Here is a 21,977-nt window from a genome sequence, read left to right on the forward strand (position 1 = left end):
AACTTGTCAATCTGGGTTGCAGCAAAAGGCGATGGAACTTAGCGTGTATTTTGGGTGGTGTGACTCATAAGCATTGCTTGTCTCCCCCTAGGGAAGGAGCCTGCCCACCCACAAGTCACTGCTGCTGTGCCACTGCTGGGAGAAATAGACCCACTCAGGCACCCCTATCCAAGGACTCCTCCCAAACCTCCGTTTTATTACTGAGCAGGAATCCCTGACACCGAGGGAACTTTCCCTTAACTATGTCACTACTGACCTGCCTCTCTCCCTATGACCTGCCCCCCCCCCACCTGGTGTTGTGTGTGTTTTTGCCCTCTCCATAAGCTGAGTGCTCTGACAGCCCTTTTGCGGCTGTAGGGGTGGGGGCTGGGCACAAACGGGTCACACGTGTATGGGGGAGCATGCTCAGTGCGGGGTGCACCCACGTACAGCATGCACTTCAGTTCCTACCCCCCGCCTCCATGAGAAGTCCAAGGAAAAAGATCCTTATAGAAATTGGCCCCTGTGTGTTTTAAGCGTATGCTCAGGCTACATATACACCCGTTGGGCGGCCCAGAAACGTCGTTGATGCACATGAAACAGATAGCAAGTTAGAGCTGGTGCACACACCACAGTGGTCACTCTTAATAACCACCTAGACTCTTTGCTTTCCTATTTGAAACAAGAATGATGTATTTTTAGTCCCTCAGGGAGGGAGTCACACTTAAGTGACCTCTCGGGCACCTGGCCGTCCATATTGGTGGTAGTGAGTGCACTCCACAGGGCTATGGCCACAGACCCAAATGGACACTGACTTGGACACAGAGGGAACCAGAACACACACCTCACCCCAATCCAGCCTCTGACAGCTAGAAGTATTGTGCCTGGGGATGCTTCCTGTCCACCGCAATCCCCACCACGTCCGTCTCGCGGTTACTGGACCGAGAGTCCCCTGGACCACTCCCCAATCGGAAAGTGAAGGTCAAAGTGCTAGCGAGTGTCTCGGTTGCAGACCCTGCTGGAGCGGGCCGCGGCTCCTTTAAGAACCCCGGTCCACTCCCGCCTGCGCGCAGGCTTCCTTTCTCCGAGAGGCTCGGCCACAGAGCGAAGCGGAGCGCCGGGGCGGGGTGCGGGCCGCCCCTCCCCCGGTGGGCAGGGCTTTCGCTGCTTCCTGCAGGAGCGGCCTGGGCCGCGCAGGGGGCGGGGAGAGCGGAGAGCGGCGGCGGGGCGGCGCGGGGCGGCGCGGGGCGGAGGGCGCCCGAGGGCGAGCGGGCGGGCGGGCACGGCGGGTTCCGGGCCAGCCCCGGGGGCGGACGGTTGGCCGCGCGCGGAGCCTAGCCGGGGCCTTGCGGGAGCCGGGCCGGGCCGCAGGGCCGCCGCCGCCGCCCGGGCCCGCCGCCCGCGCCCCCCACGCTGGCCCAGAGGGCTGCGGCCGCTTCGCCGCTGAGGATGTCCCGGAAGGGGCCGCGAGCGGAGGTGTGTGCGGACTGCAGCGCCCCTGGTAAGCGGCGGGACCAGGCCGGGGGCGGGACCGCGCCGCAGGCCGCCGCCGCCGCCGCCGCCGCCGCCGGACGGGCGCCGAGGCCTGGCGGGAGCGCCGTGCGGGGCCGGAGGGCGGGGCGGGGGCCACTGCGGAGCGGCGTCCTTGGCGGGAGGGCCGGCTGCGGGGGGCGCTGTGCGTTGGAGCCGGTGGACATGGGGGGAACCGCCTCCCACCTCCATCTCGGCATCCAGACGGAAGCGCCAGCCTGGTGTGTCAGGAGGGCTGTGGCGGAGGCCGGCAGGCTGTGGGAGGTGGGCGCTAGTATGGTTTGTGTCATCCCTGCCACCCCCGCGTCTTGCACCTGCTGCTCACATGGTCCGCGTGCCCGCCGGAGCGGTAGAAGGCAAGGGGCCTGGATATGGGATCCTAGAGAGCACCTGACAGGGGTGGCTACTCTAGGACTCCAGCCCCGGCTTCCCAAGGCTGGGGCTCCTTGGAGGGCCCGGTGTTCAGGGACAATCTAAGCATGGGCATCTTCCCCGGAAGCATCTCCAGGCCTGCTAGTGGCTGGGAACATCTAGACTCAGCTTTTCCTGTTCCGGGTAGGCCTGTTGGAGAAGGTGTGCTAGGTATTGGCTCAGTCTAAACACTGATCCCTCCTGGTTTCTAGCTCATTGGCCAAGTGGTGAGGGGTGCTTAGGCTCCCCTTGTCCGGCTGACTCCTGAGGTGACTGGACTTACACACTGCTTCCTCCCTACTAACCAGCAGAGTCAGTCAGTCTGAGCTGGTATGAAACCCCCCTGGCTTGCTGAGGAAGTGAATGGAGGGCAGCAGTTCACCAGGCTGATCCCTTCTGTGGGAGGACACAGCGGGTGATGGGACTCAGCAGCTGGCTGGAAGCAGGAAGCTCTGGGCTTTGCCCATCCTCTATAAAAGAAGCAGTCTCTCCATACAGGCTTGGGGTCTTGTGGACTCTGGGCAGTGTAGATGTGATTAGGTAGGTGAGAGTGTGGAGTGCTGGTTTGTGGGCCCGTACCTTGTAGTCACCCCTTAAAATCCCAAGATCTGACTGTGAGCCCAAGGAATATGGTCCTGTAGTTCTTGTGGTCTACACTGGAGTGTTGGGAGTTGTGGGTAGCTGGCCATGAGCCATGAGCATGGGATATCTTGTAGATGACTGACTCCGAGACCTCCTTAGGATATGTCATGTTTTACAGACGGGTGTCCATACCCCTAGTTAGCTGGAAATGACCGCTCCCTTTCCCTGGCCAACATCAGGAAGGCCTTGATTCAGGTAGTGCCTTTGTTTCCAGCTTACGCTGTGAAGCTTTGCTCACTCTGGGATTTTGAGGACCCTTGCATTTCCCAGTCTGTGTTCTTGCTTCTGGAGCAGAGGCCTGAAAGATAGAGCAGCTATCTTTTTGTTGTCTGTGTCTGTCTGGCCAGAGCCTCTGGACACCCAGTCAGGGCTGGGAGGAACAGGGTGTGTTAGATGTTAGGCCACTGAGCTCATAGCCCCCATCCTCATGTGACCGGGGCAGGCCTGCCTGAGGACTCTCTTTTCTCCCTCTGATGCAGAACGCAGGTGACCAAGCTGAGGGGCAGAATGTTGGCATTCTCCCACCTTAGCGCCCAGCAACTACTCCCCAGGTACAAGTGCTGGTGTTTGTCAGGACTGCCCTATACCACACTGGGTCTGGCCGATCATGACATTCTTGATCTGAGCCTATAAGCATCCCAGATAAGAAGGCTTGGCATTCTCGTATTCCATGTATGTGATGTATGAGAAAATATAACTCATCTATTCATAGATCCCAGGATAGCCCAAAGTCACAGCGTCACTGTGATAGACCTCTGTATTGCCCAGGTATGGCAGCACGTGCCCTTAAACCCAGCACTTAAGAGGCAGAGTCAGGCAGATCCCCAGGCCAGCCAGGGCTATGTCGTGAGATCATGGGGTGGGGTCATGGAGTCTCTTGTAGTTTATTAACTCAGAGTATAAGGGAGGTAAGAGGTGAGACCCACCCTTCAGAGACAGGTACGAATATGTTGCAAGGCCTCTGGACACAATGCACCTGCTGTGGCAGCTTGTGCCACCTCACCAGGTGCCATGCCCCTGCCTGCCTTGGAGTCTAGGACAGAACAGGAGTTGGGGTGCACTGAAGAATGTCAGTTATGGCTGGGGATTTAGCTCACTGGTAGAGCGCTTACCTAGGAAGCGCAAGGCCCTGGGTTCGGTCCCCAGCTCCGAAAAAAAAAGAACCAAAAAAAAAAAAAAAAAAAAAAAGAATGTCAGTTATCCCCTTTCTCTTCCTCTGCCCACTCTGCCTCATCGCCTTGGTCCCAAGCACTCTGACCCGGCTCCCAAGTGTTCACTTCCTAACCCTCAACCCACAGCCTTTAAGTCAGCCTTACACTTTGACAGACTGGGGTAAAGACCTCCAGATACCCAGCCTATAAGTGACCAGAGCTGGGGAGTATTCTGCAGGGTAATGTACACTCAGAAGTCTTCTTACAAGGACAAATGGGTAGACTTCTTGCTTTTGGGGAGGAGGGGTAGGGGTGGTTAGGCCGGTTCCTGATAAGTCTCTTCTATGTGGTCCTGGCTGTCTTGAAACTCACTTTGTAGACCAGGCTGGCCTTGTCTACAAAGACATCCACCTGCCTCTGCCTCCGCCATCTGAGTGTTGGGATTAAAGTTGTGCATGAGCACTGCCCAGCTGGCTTTTGCTTCTTGTATTGGGTATAACTCAGTACCGCCAGGTGAGTGAGTGTCCTGTAGTCTCTATAACTCAGTACAGCCAGGTGAGTGAGTGTCCTGTAGTCTGTCTATCTTTTTTTTTTTTTTTTTTTTTTTTTAATTTTGAGACAGGATCTCACTGTATAGACCAGGCTGGAGATTGATCTGCCTCTGCCTCCTGAGTGCTGGGATTAAAGGTGTACCCTACCATGTCTGGCTGTCCTGTGGATTTCAGGCTGTGTAAGCCTATGTGGCCACCACTCTATCCAATGTAAATAACATCTCCATAGCTCTCCACAGCTTCCACTTCTGGCCACACCCCCAAGGGTAACCTTCATCCCCTTGGATTCCTCTTGCCTGCTTTTTTTCCCTCTGGTCTTCCAAGGGTGTGGCCCTTAGATTTGAGGGGGAGAGGCCAGAGCATGGGCTTTATATACAGATCTTCTGGCCCCTTGAAGACTGGTAGCTTTTGGTGGTGGCATGAATTTACTTTCAAGGCCTTCCTATGGTTGGCAACAGTTATCTTATCCTGATGTCCCTTCTGATAACCTGGCCACACACACTGGCCCTCACCTACCCATGGAGCAGCTAGAGGAAGACACCACCTTCTCTAGGCCTCATATTTCCTCCCCTCTGCCCAAGTCTGCAAGGAGCTTCTTAGAAACCCTTGCTGGCTTCCCGCTTCAGAACTGGCAGAGGTGGGGTTTGGAACTCTGCTGACTGGCCAAGGTCATTTGGACCTAGAGTGCAGGTAGAATTGTTAGACACAGACTTCCTCTCTGTGTCATCCAGAAATGAGCTGGCACCAGTGTGACCAAGACCAACAGTGTCCCCTGCCCTCCCTTCCCAGTGGAGGTCACAACAAGGGAAAGGAGGACCCTTCTTAAGCAGGGAGAAGGTGCCAGGAAAGCTTTAGAGTTTGAGGCTCTGGGACCACTGGCACTGGATGTCAAGCTGATTCCTGTAGGCCTGGGGTGGAGGCCTCAGGACTGCCTGATTCTGATCCTGGCCTGGGCGTCTCCCCATTCACAGGAAACCCTACCTCTTCAACAAGAGGAATTTAGGCTGCATCATTTCCCGCTTCCTGCCTGGGCTGCAGGAGGTGACTGGCAGGCAGACCCCCTGACCCAGTGGTGTTTGGGAGTGGGGGAAGGGAGTTTTCCATGCCCTGGGGGGGGCGTGGTTCTCATTGTTTGGGTGAAACCGACACAAAAGTACTCTAGGGCTCCCCCTCTTGGCAGAGGTGGCTGGTCCCTTCCCCAGTTCTTAAAGTCAGCAGCTCCTGGGAAGGTGTGTGGTGGTCACTCTGCACGTCCCTCATTGCCTTGTTTTGTGAGATTCCAAAAGAAGCCTGAATCCAGAGACAGCTTCCACTTCCTGTTTCCACTCTGTACCCCCAACATGGGCAGAACTTAAGCCCTGACTCAGTCTGCTCATGACTCTGGGAACTTTGATGGTAACATTGGCTCCAAGGGCCCGAGATTGCCTTATGGTTGGGAGAGATTTCTCCAGTCTCTAAGAGCGTCCTGAGTTCTAATAAGACAAGGCAGAGAGCCAGCCCCATCCCCCAGAACAAGGCTTCCTGAGCCTGGGTGGGGGCCTGGGCAGAGCACAGTGTCCTGGAAGAGCAACTCCCTGCCCCCACTCTGGACAGCACACAATGGCCGCTTTCTCCCCCATGACCTTTCCTTTCTGTAGCCTGAGCCGAGTGCAGTTGTCTCCTCCCCTTTTCCAGAGGGGCTTGATGTAGTGGCATCTCTACTACCCTTGAGGGCCCAACCTCCTACCCATTAGCCCCCATTCCCGTTTCCCACGTTCATTTCATCCACAAGGACTGGAGAATGGCTTCTAGACTGGTCCTGAGACTGCAGAAGCAGAGGGCAGCAGCTTTAGGCCTGGCCTGGTCTCTGGCATTGAGGTGTCTGGCTCTGTATTCCAGCAGCTCTCCTTATTAGCTGTGTGACCTTGAGCAAGCCCTTCGACCTCTTTGAGCCATTTAATCCTCATCTGTAGAGCAAGATAGCACTTCTGAAAGGAATCATAGAATACTTGGTCAGTAAATTCTCAGTACTCAGACAAGGTTAGTCCCATTGTCCCGAAGGCCGCAAACCCACAGTGATGGTGGCATGAGATGGGAGCCTCTCAACTCTGTCAGATGGGGTCTAACAGGAGCATGCCCAGGACTGTGTGATATGTGGCATCAGGGCTCCTGCCTCCCCATGGAATGGCTGGGTAGCCATCAGGAGAGGCTGTGCAACTGATCACAGTGACCGTGGGGTAGGAAGCTGTATCCACTGAGGTCCCCAGTGCACCCACTGGGGAGCCTGCATTCCCAGAGGTATAGGAGTTAGAGGAAAGGGCTAGTGACCAGCTTCTACGCTCCTGGGGAAACTGAGTAGACATACCCTGAAGCACTAAGCGTGTGCCAGGCCTGCTTGTGTGCTCAGGAGGTGGGGCTTTTCCACTGGCTCCTACTGATTTCCCACCTCTGCCCATCCCAGACCCTGGCTGGGCATCTATCAGCAGAGGTGTGCTGGTTTGTGACGAGTGCTGCAGTGTGCACCGGAGCCTGGGACGACACATCTCCATTGTCAAACACCTTCGCCACAGCGCCTGGCCTCCTACGCTGCTACAGGTAGGGGACTGAACCAGACAGTATTCTTCCCAGTGTGCAGTGCCCAGGTATCCCCGAGCCCCTACCCTCAGCCCCCCAACAAATACACACATACACCTGTTCATAATATGCAGTTCCAAGGGACAGCAGCCACTGTGATCCTGAGTCCTTCCACCCAGCCCCTTTCCCTGTAGTGTCTACTCTTTAGCTTGGACTCCTCCTGTGTTGGACAGTGTATCGAGCAAGTTGCTTAAACATTCTGAACCTTGGCAAACCCACCAAGGTAAGCCAGCTTGAAGTGCTAAATGGGACCCATGACTTTGGGTGGCCTGACTGGATACTGGGCACATTGTAGGACCTTTAGTGGTGTTTCCAGCTGCAGCAAGCACTTTGAGAGTATCTCCCCCGGTGCCCAGCACACAGTGGGCACTCTCTTGCTTGGCATCTCTGCCCCACAGATGGTGCACACGCTTGCCAGCAACGGGGCCAACTCTATCTGGGAGCATTCCCTGCTGGACCCTGCACAAGTGCAAAGTGGCCGGCGCAAAGCCAACCCCCAAGACAAAGTCCAGTGAGTGGGGCTGCAGGGGCGGTGGGCAGGCCGTGTGCCCTGGGACAGGGGCCTGAAAGGTCGCTTCCCTAAGCTTCTTGCTCCCATTGCTTCCTGTGTGCTCCATGCAGCCCCATCAAGTCAGAGTTCATCAGGGCAAAGTACCAGATGCTGGCGTTTGTGCACAAGCTTCCCTGCCGTGATGATGATGGGGTCACCGCCAAAGACCTCAGCAAGGTGTGAGGGGTCCCTCTTTCCACACCCATGACACCCTGAGGCATAGGTCCCAGAGGCAGCATAAGGTCAGGGAAAACAGTAAGTGCAGACTCTCTGGAGCTCTGTCAGACTGCTGATGGCTAAGAGGCCTCCACTCCCAAGTGGATGCACAAGGCCTCCCATCTGCCACTTGAAAGATAGGAAACCCTGGAGTCCTTGCTTAGCTATCCAGACCTTCATTTCCTCACCTGTAAAATGGGAATGTAGTAACAGGACCTACCTCTGGCTAGTGTCTGCTCCAAGCAAAGACATGGAGGGTAGTGACTGGCAGCTGCTATTATTAATTGGCATTGTCCTCTAGTGGGAAGCCCTCTGGGCCCAGGTTTGGCAAGGCCCCTTGGAGCTGGCAGGTATGCGAGGAGCAGCCAGGTGGGGGGTTCTTGGGTACACGTGTGTCTGTCACACTCACTGCACACTCTGCTCCTCGCAGCAACTGCACTCGAGTGTGCGAACAGGCAACCTGGAGACCTGTCTGCGCCTGCTTTCCCTGGGTGCCCAGGCCAACTTCTTCCACCCAGAAAAGGGCACTACACCTCTACACGTGGCTGCCAAGGCAGGGCAGACACTGCAGGCTGAGCTGCTAGTAGTGTATGGGGCTGACCCAGGCTCCCCTGATGTCAATGGCCGCACACCCATTGACTATGCCAGGTGAGAATCAGCTAAAGGATGAGGCTTAGGTGGAAGGGAGTGACTGCTGCTGTGTGGCTGAGCCATGTCCCCTCCCCACAGGCAGGCGGGGCACCATGAACTGGCAGAAAGGCTAGTTGAGTGCCAGTATGAGCTCACTGACCGGTTGGCCTTCTACCTCTGTGGACGGAAGCCTGGTGAGCAGAGAATGGGCCTGACTAGGTCCGGGCAGGTGGGACCAGACACACCCAGCAGCAGGTGCCATAGTGACAAAGCCAGCTGGGGAACTGTGTTGCTAGGCAACTGGCTCCTGTGAAATTGCTGCAGGCTCTGGGTTGCTGCAAGTATGTTGGGGCCAAGGAGTGGGGGTGGGCCTGACTTGCAGCCAGCTTCCAATGCTCTTGGGGTGTCCTGCCCACCTCCATTCCCTTTGATACTTTCAAGTGTCACACCCTGCTCATGGTGGGAAGCGGGCTCCTGGATGCTGGTGCCACCTGCTATCAGTGACTTGGCATTTTTATTTTTGTTCAGATCACAAGAATGGGCATTACATCATACCACAGATGGCTGACAGGTGAGTGCCCACCTGATGCCCTTTCCAGCTATTAGATGTCAAGGTGACTTGACCCAGAGCCCTGCCCCTTTCCAGGCTTCAGAGGCCTGCCCTCCCACCCTATTCCTGCACTGACTAGCAACACAGAATTTGTAGCCTAGTCCCTATTACTGTAGACCTCAAGGCAGGCGAGAAGTGTCAGTTCAACATCCAACAGTCCGCGTGAACCTTGTGATTATTATCTGGAGGGTTTAGGTACAAGGAAAGACCTAACTAGGTTCGGCCATTGTGTACTACCTGCCATGTAGGCTTTGAATGAAGTAATTCCCTCTGTAGGGAGAAGATAACTACAGGGAATTTGTTGACTTTGGAAATACTGGCCAGACCTCCATTGTGCAGTGTGCAGGGGAATAATGGTGAATTTTTGCCTCTGATCATAGCAGCCCCAAGATAACTCAGCAGTGGAGGATATCCCCAGTCACTTACTCAGTTTACAGGACAAGAATGAGCTGGCGCCACCTAGTGGTCCTCAGGGGACTACAACTTGGTGCCAGGCAGTACCCCTGGCATTAGGAGAGGTTTTCCATCATAGCCTGTGCAGGCAGATGGGTCAGGCTGTGCAGCTCAGATTCCTAAACCCAGAACTCCCCTGTTCCAAGAGCCTGAGACTCAGTTCTTCTTCTCTAATCTGATCTGCCTAGGGGTGGGTGGGTGTGTGTGTGTGTGTGTGTGTGTGTGTGTGAGTGCGCGCGCGCGTGCAGAGTCAACACACACACAGGGACATAGAGTCAGTGGTTGTAACTTAGCACCTCCTCAGAGCCAGCTGCTGCTCTAGAGACACCAAGGTAATGCAGACGTCACCTTGCCCTGAGCTACAACTAAACAGGCAGGACATCAGCAAGAGGTGCTAGGGTGCAGAGGTAGGAACTGCAAGCAACTTGTGTACTACAGCGTAATGTGAGGGAATGAGACTGGGAGAGCCAGGTGAGCATGAACCTCGTGGGGAATCCCAGCAAGGGCACAGCCATCCTGACGGAGTTCAAGCATGGCTGGAATGGATATGTGGCAGTAAGTTACTGTATGACTTGAAGCAGGTTGCCTAGCCTGAGCCTTGGTCATCTCAATGCTAATACTTACCCTTTTGGGAATATTGAGAATAATTAATACAAAAAATACAAAGTACTTAGCATTTTTTAAAGAAAGCATTGTGAAGAAGTATGGTTGAACTATATTTATATTTGGTGTACACATTACTATTGAACTGTTTTAAGACAGAGCGTGTGGCCAGACATGTAGGCACTCTGCCGCTGGATGAGAAAAGGATTTTAAAGACAAGCCTAGAAGTCTAAAAGCCCAGACCAGAGGAAACAGGGCAGAAGTGGGAGGCGAGGCTAGGGTCTGAGGAAGAAGGAAATGGGGGATGGCTTCTTGTAGCTGAGAGTGGACAGAGAAACAAGCTGGGGAGGCAAAGTCTCTTGCGTGTTCTGTTTTGGGTGTGTGTGGAGATGTGTCTGAGCTTGACATGGGAAGGCAAGAGCCGCCTGCCCCTGGGTAATTGCTGCTCTGTCCTGTTCTTCCCTTTGCTGCCTTCCTGGATTAGATCTCGGCAAAAGTGCATGTCTCAGAGGTACCCACACCTGTTGGCTGCAGGCTGTGAAGTTTGGGTGTTGGGGGGGGGGTTGGTGTGTGACCTCGGGGTCTCATCTCCCTGAGTTCCCTGCATGCTTGGGAGGTAACCAGCAGGGCCCAGACCGTCCCTCATGTCTGGCCTCTCTCCTCCCTCCTTTGTCCACAGTTTGGATCTGTCTGAATTGGCCAAAGCTGCCAAGAAGAAGCTACAAGCAGTGAGTCTGCCTCAACAAGCTAGGACTTCTTAGAGCAGCCCTCTCCAGCCTTGCCAGGCTCCTCCCTCCAGTCACCTCCCCATGCCCTTGTCTTGATCCTGGTTCTGCCCTCCAAGTGTGTGTCCAGAGCCTCGCCTCTGGGAGGAGGAAGTAACCTGGACTCTTCCTTGCACATAGAACCTCACCCACCCCTCAGTTCTAGGACAGGCTGGGTGACAGCGGGGTCATGAAACTTCCCACATCACACAGCCTCCTGACAGACCCTGGGCCCCCTCTCTGCCTCTAGCTCAGCAACCGGCTCTTTGAGGAGCTCGCCATGGATGTGTATGACGAAGTGGACCGGAGAGAAAATGATGCAGGTGAGGGAGAAGGGACCTGCCACAAAGAGCCAGGACCCAGTGAACCAGGGAAGGGGGTGCTGCTCAGAGGCCACTGGAGTCCCTGTCACACACGACCCCCTCCCCCATACACCCTTGGGCAGCGCTAAGCTGTCAGCAGCCAGCCGCCTCTCTACCCACCAGGCACTGGGGCTCATCTTGCTCTGGCTGCCTCCCACTCTGGCTGTCTCCTCAGCCATGCTCCACCCCTACCCTGCATCACTCCTCCCTGGCCACAGCCAGATTCCAACCCAAACTCTGGGTCTGGCCTGGTGGGCCCTGCCTTGTTGTGTTGTCAGTGGGCGGGCCTCACTGGGCCTGGCCCAGAGTTTGTGTTGGTGGAGACCCTGCTTCCTGCCACACTGGCCCAGTCTGAATAGAGGAGGGCCTGGGGGGCTCTGCTCAGTGCTTCTCCCCCTCTTCTCTGAGGGTGCATTCACAGTGGGTGATCTGCTCCCTGCCCTTCCCCCACAGTGTGGCTAGCTACCCAGAATCATAGCACCCTGGTGACAGAACGCAGTGCTGTGCCCTTCCTGCCAGTCAACCCTGAATACTCAGCCACTCGGAATCAGGTGAGGAGGGATAGGCAGGAGGCCTGGATGGTTTCCTCTCTGAGAGCCCTGCCCTTCCTGCCAGAGACAAGCTGGCACCCAGGCAGGCTCTCCTGAGGCCTCCCTCAGGATCTGACTAGGAATGGCATGAAGCTATTCTCTAGTACTGGTGGGTACTTCAGCCTCCTAAGGGCTCCCTTGGGTGCCTTTGCTGACCTGGGCTGCCACACTGCTGATGTGGGGCTGGGTGTTTTAGCTACAAATAGGCGGATGACAGGGTCCTGCTTTGTTGTCCTGTTCCAGCCCCTGAGCCAACCAGACCTGTGGTCCCTTATTCTGGCCTTGCCCTTTCTGCCTTGCAGGGACGACAGAAATTGGCTCGTTTTAATGCCCGAGAGTTTGCCACCTTGATCATCGACATCCTCAGTGAGGCCAAACGGAGGCAGCAGGGCAAGAGTCTGAGCAGCCCCACAGGTGGGAGCACGAGCAGGCCACGGCGGTGCTGCAGGCCTCGGTCACCTCTGCCCAGGCACGCGATAAATGTGTGTGACTGAGCAAGCCCTGAGACACAGGTCTTCTGTCTTTAGACAACCTCGAGCTGTCTGCACGGAACCAAAGTGACCTGGACGACCAGCACGACTACGATAGTGTGGCTTCTGACGAAGACACAGACCAGGAGCCCTTGCCCAGTGCTGGCGCCACGCGGAACAATCGTGCCAGGGTCTGAAAACTGACCCTGCTCTTCCCTCCCGTAGTCTCCTCTGTTCCTTCTGGCCTCTCTAGACCCAGCTCCATGTTTTTTAACTCCATGACCTATAGCACTGGTCAACCTCTGTCCCTGAGACTGACTGGCTTCTGTCCCTGCAGAGCATGGACTCCTCAGATCTGTCGGATGGGGCTGTGACGCTGCAGGAGTACCTGGAGCTGAAGAAGGCTCTGGCTACCTCCGAGGCCAAAGTGCAGCAGCTCATGAAAGTCAACAGCAGTCTGAGTGACGAGCTTCGGAAGCTGCAGAGGGAGGTGAGCACTGTGGCCGGGGAGTGGCAGAAAAGCATCCAAGATTCTGGGAGTGGGGTCACCCTTTCCAAAGGTGGTACCTACCTTGACCCAGAGGTGGACACCATTATGTACACTCAGATCCACAAACTGCAGGCAGAGAACCTGCAGCTCCGGCAGCCACCAGGACCAGTGCCTGTACCCTCACTTCCCAGTGAACGGGCAGAACACACACTCATGGGCCCTGGTGGAAGCACCCATCGCAGGGACCGCCAGGCCTTCTCTATGTATGAGCCAGGCTCCGCCCTGAAGCCCTTTGGAGGTGCACCTGGGGATGAGCTCGCCACACGGCTCCAGCCTTTCCACAGCACAGTGAGTAGCCTGCTGGCCTTGGTTGGGGAAAATAGGGTCACAGCTTATCATGACACTGTTCTGCTTCCCTCAGGAGCTGGAAGATGATGCCATCTATTCAGTACATGTCCCTGCTGGCCTTTACCGGGTAAGCAGGACCTGGGGACGGAGGGTGAACCCTGCACCAGTGAGTCACCAGCCCCAATAGCTGTGAAGCTGCACTGGGACACTGAACTACAGTGGGAACTGACTCTGGCCCTTCCCTGGTTTTCAGATCCGGAAGGGGGTGTCTGCCTCTTCTGTGACCTTCACTCCCTCCTCCCCACTACTGTCAAGCTCCCAAGAAGGAAGTCGCCATGCGGTAATGTTCATCCCAGTGCCCAGGGATGGTGTGGGCTTTACAGTTCCAGAATGTGTGCTCACCCATCACCCTTCCCCCCCCCTCCAGAGCAAGCTTTCACGCCACGGCAGTGGCGCAGAGAGTGACTATGAGAACACACAGAGTGGAGAGCCTCTGCTGGGGTGAGCGTCTGTGGGTCCTCCCAGCTCTGCCAGCACCGGGGGGAGGTGGTGAGGGCCCAGCCGTGCAGGTGCAGGCAGGCCATCAGTGACTAGAATGGCTCCTTTTCTCTCCACACGTGGATTAGACTTGAAGGGAAGCGATTCCTAGAGCTGAGCAAGGAGGATGAGCTGCACGCTGAGCTGGAGAGCTTAGATGGAGACCCAGACCCCGGGCTCCCCAGCACAGAAGATGTCATCCTAAAGACAGAGCAGGTCACCAAGAACATTCAGGAGCTATTGCGGGCAGCCCAGGAGTTCAAACATGACAGGTAGGGTGGGCACAGGTTCTTGTTAACCTGTGACTACTGGGTGGAGGGTACTGCTAACTAGGGTCCTCTGATGCTGGGACTCTGAGAAATCCCTCATCCAACTTCTCTCTTCCCTGACAGCTTTGTGCCCTGTTCAGAAAAGATCCATTTGGCTGTGACTGAGATGGCCTCTCTCTTCCCAAAGGTACAGGGGCCACAGATAAGCAGAGTGGGAGGGCCTTCGGGTGGGGCAGAGGCAGGTAAGCTGCCTGGGTGGAGCCAGTCAGAAACCTGGCTTAAAGTCCAGGGCTCATCCTCCTCCCTCCTCCCTCCAGAGGCCAGCCCTGGAGCCTGTGCGCAGTTCACTGCGGCTGCTCAACGCCAGCGCCTACCGGCTGCAGAGTGAATGCCGGAAGACAGTGCCTCCAGAACCTGGCGCCCCTGTGGACTTCCAGCTACTGACTCAGCAGGTGATCCAGTGCGCCTATGACATCGCCAAGGCTGCCAAGCAGCTGGTCACCATCACCACCCGAGAGAAGAAACAGTGACCACTTTCCCTGCCCTTACCCACACCCTGGGACCTCACTGGCCATGGGAGCTGGGCCACTCCAGACACTAACCCACCCCCAACAGAGCCACTGGCACAAGTGCCCTTAGTGCCACCATTCTCCTCTGGCATCCAGGTGCCCTGGTGTCCACACCCCCTTAAGCCCCAAGGATGGGAATGTGAGGTGACAGGACCATCTGTCCCCCACATTCCACGCCCCTCCCTCTGTACATAGCATCCCTGCCCTGCTGATACGCAGGAGCCTCAAGGAGTCCCTCCCAGCTCTTCACCTGCCTTCCAGGGCCCCCTCAGCAAAGGGTGGGACAGGGACACTCCAAGTGGGGCAGCCCCGCCTACTGCACCCTATCCCCATGAGCCAGTTCAGCCCTGGGGGGTCGAGCAGAGGCACCCCCTCCTTTGTGCATTATCTCTGGGTGTCTCTGCCCCGTAGCCAGCAGCCCCCCCGCTGCTCTTTCATGACAAATGGCCCCTGCCAGAGCACAGGCCCCAACTTGTGTGCCAGGGTCCCCAGCAGCAAACACTGGAACGTCTTTCTCTCCCCTACCCCTTAATTTTAACTTTGTGGTAACTGAGTGTCCCTGCGTTCTTACAACTGAGTGTGTGAGCGGCAGTGCCGTTCCAGAGACCTGGTCCACCTGGAGCTCTGAGGGGCAGGGGAACCAGAGTAGTGGGACCAGCATTGGAAGTCAGCTTCCCTCTACCCAACCTGGGACGGGGACTGTCAGGGTCACCAGCTGTGGTCCAGTTGCTACCCCTACTTGTATCCCTATCCTATAAACTTAAAAGGAAAACCACTTCCCTCCATCTCTCCCCATCCCCTGTGGGAAGTGTGCTGACCAGGCAGAGGACAGAGCACCTGCGCCTGGGGCTGGCTCCCCGGGTCCCCAACTCAGCTGGTGGCTGTGGAACTGAGCCCCTCTCCCTAGCCTCTGCAAGGCCAGCACCCACATCACTACCTGTACCTACAGTGACCCACCCAGAAGGCCTGGGGATCTGGCTGCAGCTGAAAAAGCTGGCAAGGCACTGACAGCACCCACCAGCTATTCCCCCAACCACCTTCCTAGCCTGTGGTGGTGGGTAGCTGTCAGAAGGTGTGTCATGTACATTTGTATCAAAAATAAATAAGTGACCATGTGCCACTTCTGATGTCTAGAGGTCAGAGGTGGGGCTCAGCCCGGTATTCAGTTCTTGGTTCAGGTCATTGTCCCTGCTACTTATGTGTCACAGTCCCTGTCTGCAGTCCTTGCGAGGCTGAGGCAGAAGAGCAAATTTAAGGTTGTCTGTGAAGAGTCAGGAGCGTGTGTTGAGCGGGGGACACATGCAAAAAGGTGAGCAAGTGAGGAGTGCCAGCACCGGGGCTGCGCAGGCCAACTACTTCATTTGAAACCGGCCTGATGTGATTCTGATAACCCTGGGACACTGGGTGCCTCGGGGGCCAGCCAGCTCCACTCTAACTCCCCCCAAGGGCTTGTGGCCTGAGGGGAGTGTGACTGCGGGCAGGATACACTCACCCGACTCCGAATTCTACTAAAATAATTTAATTAGAAACAGGAATTTGTATCAGGGAGGCTAGAAGGATGATACTCCCAAGAAACCAAGTGAAGCCTCTCAGGCCTCTCCGCCTGCCGCCAGGGGGCGCCCGCGGATGGCCCACGTGGCAGCGGTCGTAGAGGGGCGGAGCCGCTCAGTCCGAGCTCTCCGAGTCAGGGCCACTATCCGGTGTGGGTGGGAGCAGGGGCCGTCTTCGAGACCGCTTGATCCGGCGCGAGGGCAAGGGCAGCCTCCGTTTCAGGATAGCTGTGGGAAGATGAGAGGTCAAGGGCAAGAAATTCCAGAGATTGGGCGTACCTGCTGGGGGTTGAGGGGCTTCTCACCAGCCACGGTGTCCTGGCTGTCTGACGTGGGCCCCCAGTAGATACTCTCGCTCCTGCGGAAGTTCCGGTGCAGTCTCGTGCAAAGCGTAGCCAAGGTGAGCAGGACCAGCAGGAAGGTCAGGGCCATGGCAGCCCAAGCGGCCTCTTCAGTACGTGGAGTGGGCCCTCGAGCTACCCGGGGAGGCACTGCTGCTCGAGGAGCTGGGGAAACCTGACCCGGACAAGCACAACCTCCAGGGTTGCCTTGCCCACTGGGCATCTGAGCCTCTGTCCTGAACCTACCATTGCCTTCAGTTACCCCAGTCATCAAGGAGACCGGGGCCACAGATGAGGTTCCCAAAGTCCGCTGCTGGGCCTTCAGGCTCTGTGAAGAGGCCAAGGAAACCCTCAGGCCTGAGGGAGTGGATTGTAGACCAAGGGCAGCACGGAGACCCCTTTTCTTGACAACACTGAGTGAGGACCTCCTGGGTCCTCTAGATGTCACCTCTACACCAGGAGGTCGCCAGCTCCGCAGAGCAAAAGCCAGAGTCGGGGCCTAAGGAGAAGAGAAATCAGCCCCTACTCTCTGTTAACCCAATATTCTCTCGCCTCCAAGCCCGGTCCCAGCACCCCTCACCTGTACACAGCGTCTCCCACACAGCTTCCCTCTTCTGGGGGCTGGCATCATGGGAGTGGGCCCAAAAAGATTGTCAGAGAGAAACCACACACTCTTTCTCTGCTTCCGCCTCCGTCGCCGCCACTGCCTCTTCAGCCATTGGGCAGCCCAGGCTGGCTCTATCCAAGCCATCTCCAGTGCAGTCCCCCATGCTGTCAGCACCAAGGGCTATGAAAGAAGGTAAACAGCTAAAAGGGAAGAAGACCCTGCGTGTTTCCCTTTCTCTGCCCATAGTGCATAGCACAACACCCTGGATGTTTTTTTTTGGGGGGGGGTTTGTTTGTTTTTGGGGGGTAGGGCAAGGAGATGAGACAAGTTCTCACTACATAGCCCCCGCTGTTCTGGAATTCAATATGGAGGGTAGGCTGGCCTCAAACTCACAGAGATTTGCCTGCCTCTGCTTCCAGAGTGCTGGGGTTAGAGATGGTGGCTACCAAGCCCAACTTTTTTTTTTTTTCAGAGCTGGGGACCGAACCCAGGGCCTTGCAGTTGCTAGGCAAACGCTCTACCACTGAGCTAAATCCCCAACCCCCCAACTTTTTTTTTTTTACTTTTTACATTTTTGATTTCTTTTTGTTTTTAGCACAGCTTTCACTAACCACTTACTTACCCGGTCCCAAGGGAGACTGAAGTCAGGAATGAGTGTGGGCTTAGCCACACACAAATGGGCCAAGACAGCAAGCTGGAGCTTCAGCCAGAGGTGGGCACAGGGGTGGTAGAAGAAAGTGATACCCTCAGCCTGGAGGGAAAGCAGAGATACAAAGTCAGGCCCAGCCGCTCCCAAAGAATCACAATTTCCCCCATCCTAGGCTCCAGGATAAAGGGGTTATCAGAAAGTGCCTGTCCACTTTCAGGAAAAGGCAAAGGCCTTGAGTACTGAGACATATGCCTCTCTAATTCACCTCTCTTCTCCATCAAGTGCACTGCCCCCACCCCTAAAGATGAACCTCTGGGAAAGGCCTCATAGCTAAGTAACCCCATTAGACTCCAAACATGCTCCCTCACCCCCACGCACACATGGTGCTGGGAATCAACAGCAGGACTCTTACCACTGGCCTGCATCCCTGGCCCTCAATGAACAGGCTTCAGCTGTACATCTGACTGTGCATTAATGGTTCTATAAGTCCCAACTTTAGACTCTACCCCTCATATGAAGACCAAGTCTTCTATTTCTTGATCTAATCCATGCACTCTCCCAGGAGTATCCATTTTGTCTTTTTTTTTTTTTTTTTTTTTTTTTTCCCGGAGCTGAGGACTGAACCCAGGGCCTTGCACTTGCTAGGCAAGCGCTCTACCACTGAGCTAAATCCCCAACCCCTCCCAGGAGTATCCAAAACACAACTTGACTGCACAATCCCAGGATAGGACTAAACCAGAGAAAAGAAGGTAGGTATCTCAGAGGAAATGAGCCTGAATCCACATGTGTGGTAAGAGCCCATCAAGATGGAGATAAACTAAATCAGATGAAGATAATTTACATCTTGACAAGTCAGAAGGGAATTCAGCTACAAATGTGAATTCTAAATATAAATCATAAACTCCAATGGATTATGAACGGAAATAACTGGAGAGGGACTATCTGCAACAAAGAGGCAGCCAAGTCCGACAGTGCGCCTGCTATAACCCTAGCCCTTTAATAGGCAGAGGGATCAGAGCTTTAAGATCATTCTTGGCTATATAACAAGTTCGAAGCCAGTTTGGGCTACATGAAACCACATATTAAAAAGGGGGATGGGGCTGGAGAGATGGCTCAGTGGTTAAGAGCACTGACTGCTCTTCTAGAGGTCCTGAGTTCAATTCCCAGCAACCACATGGTGGCTCACAACCATCTGTAATGGGATCTGATGCCCTCTTCTGCTGTCTGCAGATGGCTGCAGTGCACTCATGTACCTAATATAAATAAATCTTTTTTAAAAAAAAGGGGGGGGGGATGGAGGGACCTGGAGATACAGCTCAGTGGTTAAGAGCTTTTGTTGCTCTTCCAGAGGATCTGGGTTCATTCCCAGTACTAACATAACAGTTCACAACCACTTATAATTCCAGATCCAGGGGATCTGACCACCTCTTCTGAACATACAAACACAAAGTCCCCAGGCAGTGACACACAGGCTTCTAATCCCAGTACACATGCAAATGGATGTCTGTGAGTTCAAGGTCCGGTCTACAGAGCGAGCTCAGAGACAGCCAGTGCTACACAAATGCTATCTCAAAAAAACCAAAAAAGCAAAACTAAACTAAATAAAAAAACAACAAAAAACCCACAGGCAAAAATTCATACCCATAAAATAAATCTAAACAGTTTTAAGAGCATTCATAAAAATTGAACTCGGTTTACAACACATTAAGCGCACACTGCTAACATGATACAGTGTTTTGCGAGCCAAACACTATTCATTCACGTCTCTTGCAGAAAATCAGAGCCTAGAAAGACAAGAGAATCCCAATCACACCAGCATTGGGATGGGGGTTGTCTTGCTACCTTCAGAGTTCCTCTCGGTGTTACTTGCCACGCGTCTAGCTACTCGATAGAACACCTGAGCCCAGACTACCGATCTGTCCTGGGACCCACAAGTGGAAGAAGCCCTACCTCTTTTTGCACAAAGTGGTAGAGGGGTGGAGCTGAGAGCCAAGAGTGACAGAGGTAACCTATGAGAAACATTCTGTCGCCAGGGAAGGATCCCAAGATGAGCCCCTGATTGTACTTACCTGTCCTTGTCTCACCTGTGTGTAAGTCACTCTTGGTAACACCTACACATGGGGAAAGAAGAGAGCAGCTGGGGACTTCGTGTTGGGTGTGAAGAAGGGGACAACTAGCCCCAAGCCCTGGGCTGAGATGCAGACGCTGGAGACTGAGGGCAGGAGAAACCAACAGATGTCCCAATCGGGCGACCACCGAGGGTGCAGCGAGGCCGTTCATAGTTCATACCCTTCTCGTCCTCGGCCGTACAGGGTTCCTACCTGTGGAGGCAGAGGCCACAGGCCTTCGGGACAACGGGTTCCTGCCTCCTCCGCCGGCTCAGCCACCACCTGTGGGTCCAAGGCGAGGAGCTGGGCGTTGGTCTCTGCGAGGGCCCCGCCCTTTCGGTTCCAGAAGTAGAGGCGCAGACCAATGAAGGGGCCTCCGAAACCCCTCGCACGCGCCACTCTTTCCAGGACAAAGTTTAAGCAAAGCGCTTTGAGATCCTTCGGCCAAGACCTTACCAGGAGCCGGTCGCCTTACCTCGTGAAGACTCAGGAGACACACCAGGGCTACCAGAAGCAACCGGGACGGAGGTGGAGGAGGAGGAACCATTTCAGCTGGGCCAGCAGCAGTCCCGCCAACCAGCTAGCTGCAGCGCCACTCGCGCGCGCCCCCGACCTCGCGCCGCTCGCGCGCCCACGTAGACCGCGGCTCGCGCACAGCCCTGCTCCCTCCTCGCCCCGCCTCGTGTCCCGCCCCTCCTACCCCAGGGCCGCCCCCGCCCCGCCCACCGCCTAGCACGCCTTACTCGCCAGGCCGGCGCACGCGTCCTGAGCCCAAAGCCGGAAAAGTTAGTCCCAAAGATCTCCTGGCCTCCAAGCCAGCCGGACCAACTCCCTCGCCCCCGAGATGTGTCCCGGCGCGTTTGCGCAACCATCAGAGCACAACTGTATCGCCTGAGTGGAATCCCGGAATCCCGAAAAGGGCGGGAAGTGAGATCCTTAAGGACCGAGTGACCCAGGCGGAGACTTGTGTGCTCTTCTGGCAAACCCGCTAAGCAGAGAATTATGAAATCCTAGCTGTCCCAGAGAGAGGGTTCAGGCTCTAGCGCTTCGCCTTCTCGCTGCCCCATTCCTGCTCTCGCTAATAATAAGTCCTGAGCCTCGAGCTGTCTTGGGGGTGGGGGGGGCTGGGGGGGGTCTTAGGCTCCTCTTACCTCAGGCCCAGAAGTCCCGAGAAGCCGGAGCTCTCCTGGTTTCCGCTCTCGTTCTTTGCCCAAGATTGATCTGGGAGACAGTGGTCCGAGGGGCTACAGTGCTCAGCTGGGCCTCCCTGCAACGGAGCGCCCGGTTAAGGATTGATGATCAACACAAAAGTTTGAAACAGGCCTGCTAGATGGCTCAGTGGGTAACAGTGCTGGCCTCCAGTCTGACTACCAGAGTTTAATCGGTGAACCTAAGTGGTTTAAGGAAAGGCCTGATTACGGCATGTTGTCCTCTGACCTAGACACACACACACACACACACACACACACACACACACACCTAAATAAATCTTTTTAGGTTCGAAATACATAAAAAAAAAAATAGCTATTCCAGGCATCTCCCCTGTGCCCTGACGTACCAAGGAGATCCTTGCTCATCCACCCTTGCGGGAATGACCAGGTGTTGATCTTACCGAAAGATCCACAATGCACCTCTTTACCAAAGCCCCACCTCGGGGCTAAACATCCCTCAATTCTCTCCCCAACTTATTCTGCAAAATTTGAGGCTCTTTCCTTTCTTGCAACCCTTCCTGGTGAGGAAGTGGAGACGCCAAGCTCTTGAAGAGCGTCCTTGGGGGTGGGCTGGGGAGACCACAAGTGTCTATGGGCTAGTGCCCAGATGCGACAGCCACCTCCCTCAAACTCGCGGTCAGTATCAGATGCTTCAGTCAGCCTCTGGCCAGGTGCAGAGTCCCAACCCTGCTGCGTTACAGAACAGTTCCCGGTCCTGGCTGGGCCGCAGAGCCAGGCAAAGGAGAAGGATTTATATCTCTAGCTGCAAATGCAGCCGCGACTGGGAAAAGTGAAGCCAGCGAGAGATCGGCACTTTGCTCCCTCCCTTCTTGCTTTTTTTGCTACTCACCAATAGTGGATCCTGAGGACGCAGTGACCCAGGGTCTCCCCTGGCAGCCAGACTTCATAGAGGGCAGGGGTAGAAGCAGGCGCCTCACGTTCACCCCGGCCTCCAGGCTCACACACACACCGCCCCCCTCCTCCCACCCCACTCCTTTCCTAGCACTCCCCTTTATTCCGCTCTCTCTGGTTGGCCCTCACGTCCCCGCTCCCCCTTTGCGGCCCGGCTCCCTTTCACCCTCTGCTCCTGCTTGTCGCAATCGCTGTACAAAGGGCTGGGGGCGGGAGTGGGGGGGCGGGCGAGGGGAGCTCGACCCGAACTGGCTGTCTCCG

The 21,977-nt window shown here is 55.6% G+C and overlaps 2 protein-coding genes across 16 annotated transcripts; one reads left to right on the forward strand and one right to left on the reverse strand.

Annotated features, from left to right (window-relative positions):
- Positions 1 to 1,174: 1,174 nt before the first annotated feature.
- On the forward strand, positions 1,175 to 15,499 carry Git1 (GIT ArfGAP 1). 10 transcript variants are annotated; one of them, XM_087574647.1, is made up of 21 exons: positions 1,175 to 1,480; positions 6,705 to 6,838; positions 7,276 to 7,388; positions 7,499 to 7,604; positions 8,074 to 8,291; positions 8,373 to 8,467; positions 8,802 to 8,844; positions 10,424 to 10,450; positions 10,619 to 10,667; positions 10,954 to 11,026; positions 11,519 to 11,616; positions 11,958 to 12,069; positions 12,183 to 12,316; positions 12,463 to 12,615; positions 12,748 to 12,963; positions 13,037 to 13,090; positions 13,217 to 13,303; positions 13,391 to 13,464; positions 13,590 to 13,772; positions 13,893 to 13,956; positions 14,087 to 15,453. In XM_087574647.1, the coding sequence occupies exons 1-21, from the start codon at positions 1,429 to 1,431 to the stop codon at positions 14,297 to 14,299; spliced, it is 2,298 nt and encodes a 765-aa protein (XP_087430773.1). In that variant the 5' UTR covers positions 1,175 to 1,428; the 3' UTR covers positions 14,300 to 15,453.
- A 342-nt stretch (positions 15,500 to 15,841) lies between these two features.
- Positions 15,842 to 21,913, reverse strand: Tp53i13 (tumor protein p53 inducible protein 13). Of its 6 annotated transcripts, none has more exons than XM_087570588.1 (8): positions 21,655 to 21,913; positions 20,745 to 20,860; positions 19,807 to 19,875; positions 19,570 to 19,596; positions 17,459 to 17,587; positions 16,810 to 17,016; positions 16,194 to 16,728; positions 15,842 to 16,116 (listed from the first exon to the last, which is right to left on the reverse strand). In XM_087570588.1, the coding sequence occupies exons 6-8, from the start codon at positions 16,978 to 16,980 to the stop codon at positions 16,004 to 16,006; spliced, it is 819 nt and encodes a 272-aa protein (XP_087426714.1). In that variant the 5' UTR covers positions 16,981 to 17,016; positions 17,459 to 17,587; positions 19,570 to 19,596; positions 19,807 to 19,875; positions 20,745 to 20,860; positions 21,655 to 21,913; the 3' UTR covers positions 15,842 to 16,003.
- Positions 21,914 to 21,977: the final 64 nt, after the last annotated feature.

This window comes from Rattus norvegicus, chromosome 10 (assembly GCF_021556685.1).
Source record: "Rattus norvegicus strain SHRSP/BbbUtx chromosome 10, alternate assembly SHRSP_T2T, whole genome shotgun sequence".
Taxonomy (NCBI): Eukaryota; Metazoa; Chordata; class Mammalia; order Rodentia; family Muridae; genus Rattus; species Rattus norvegicus.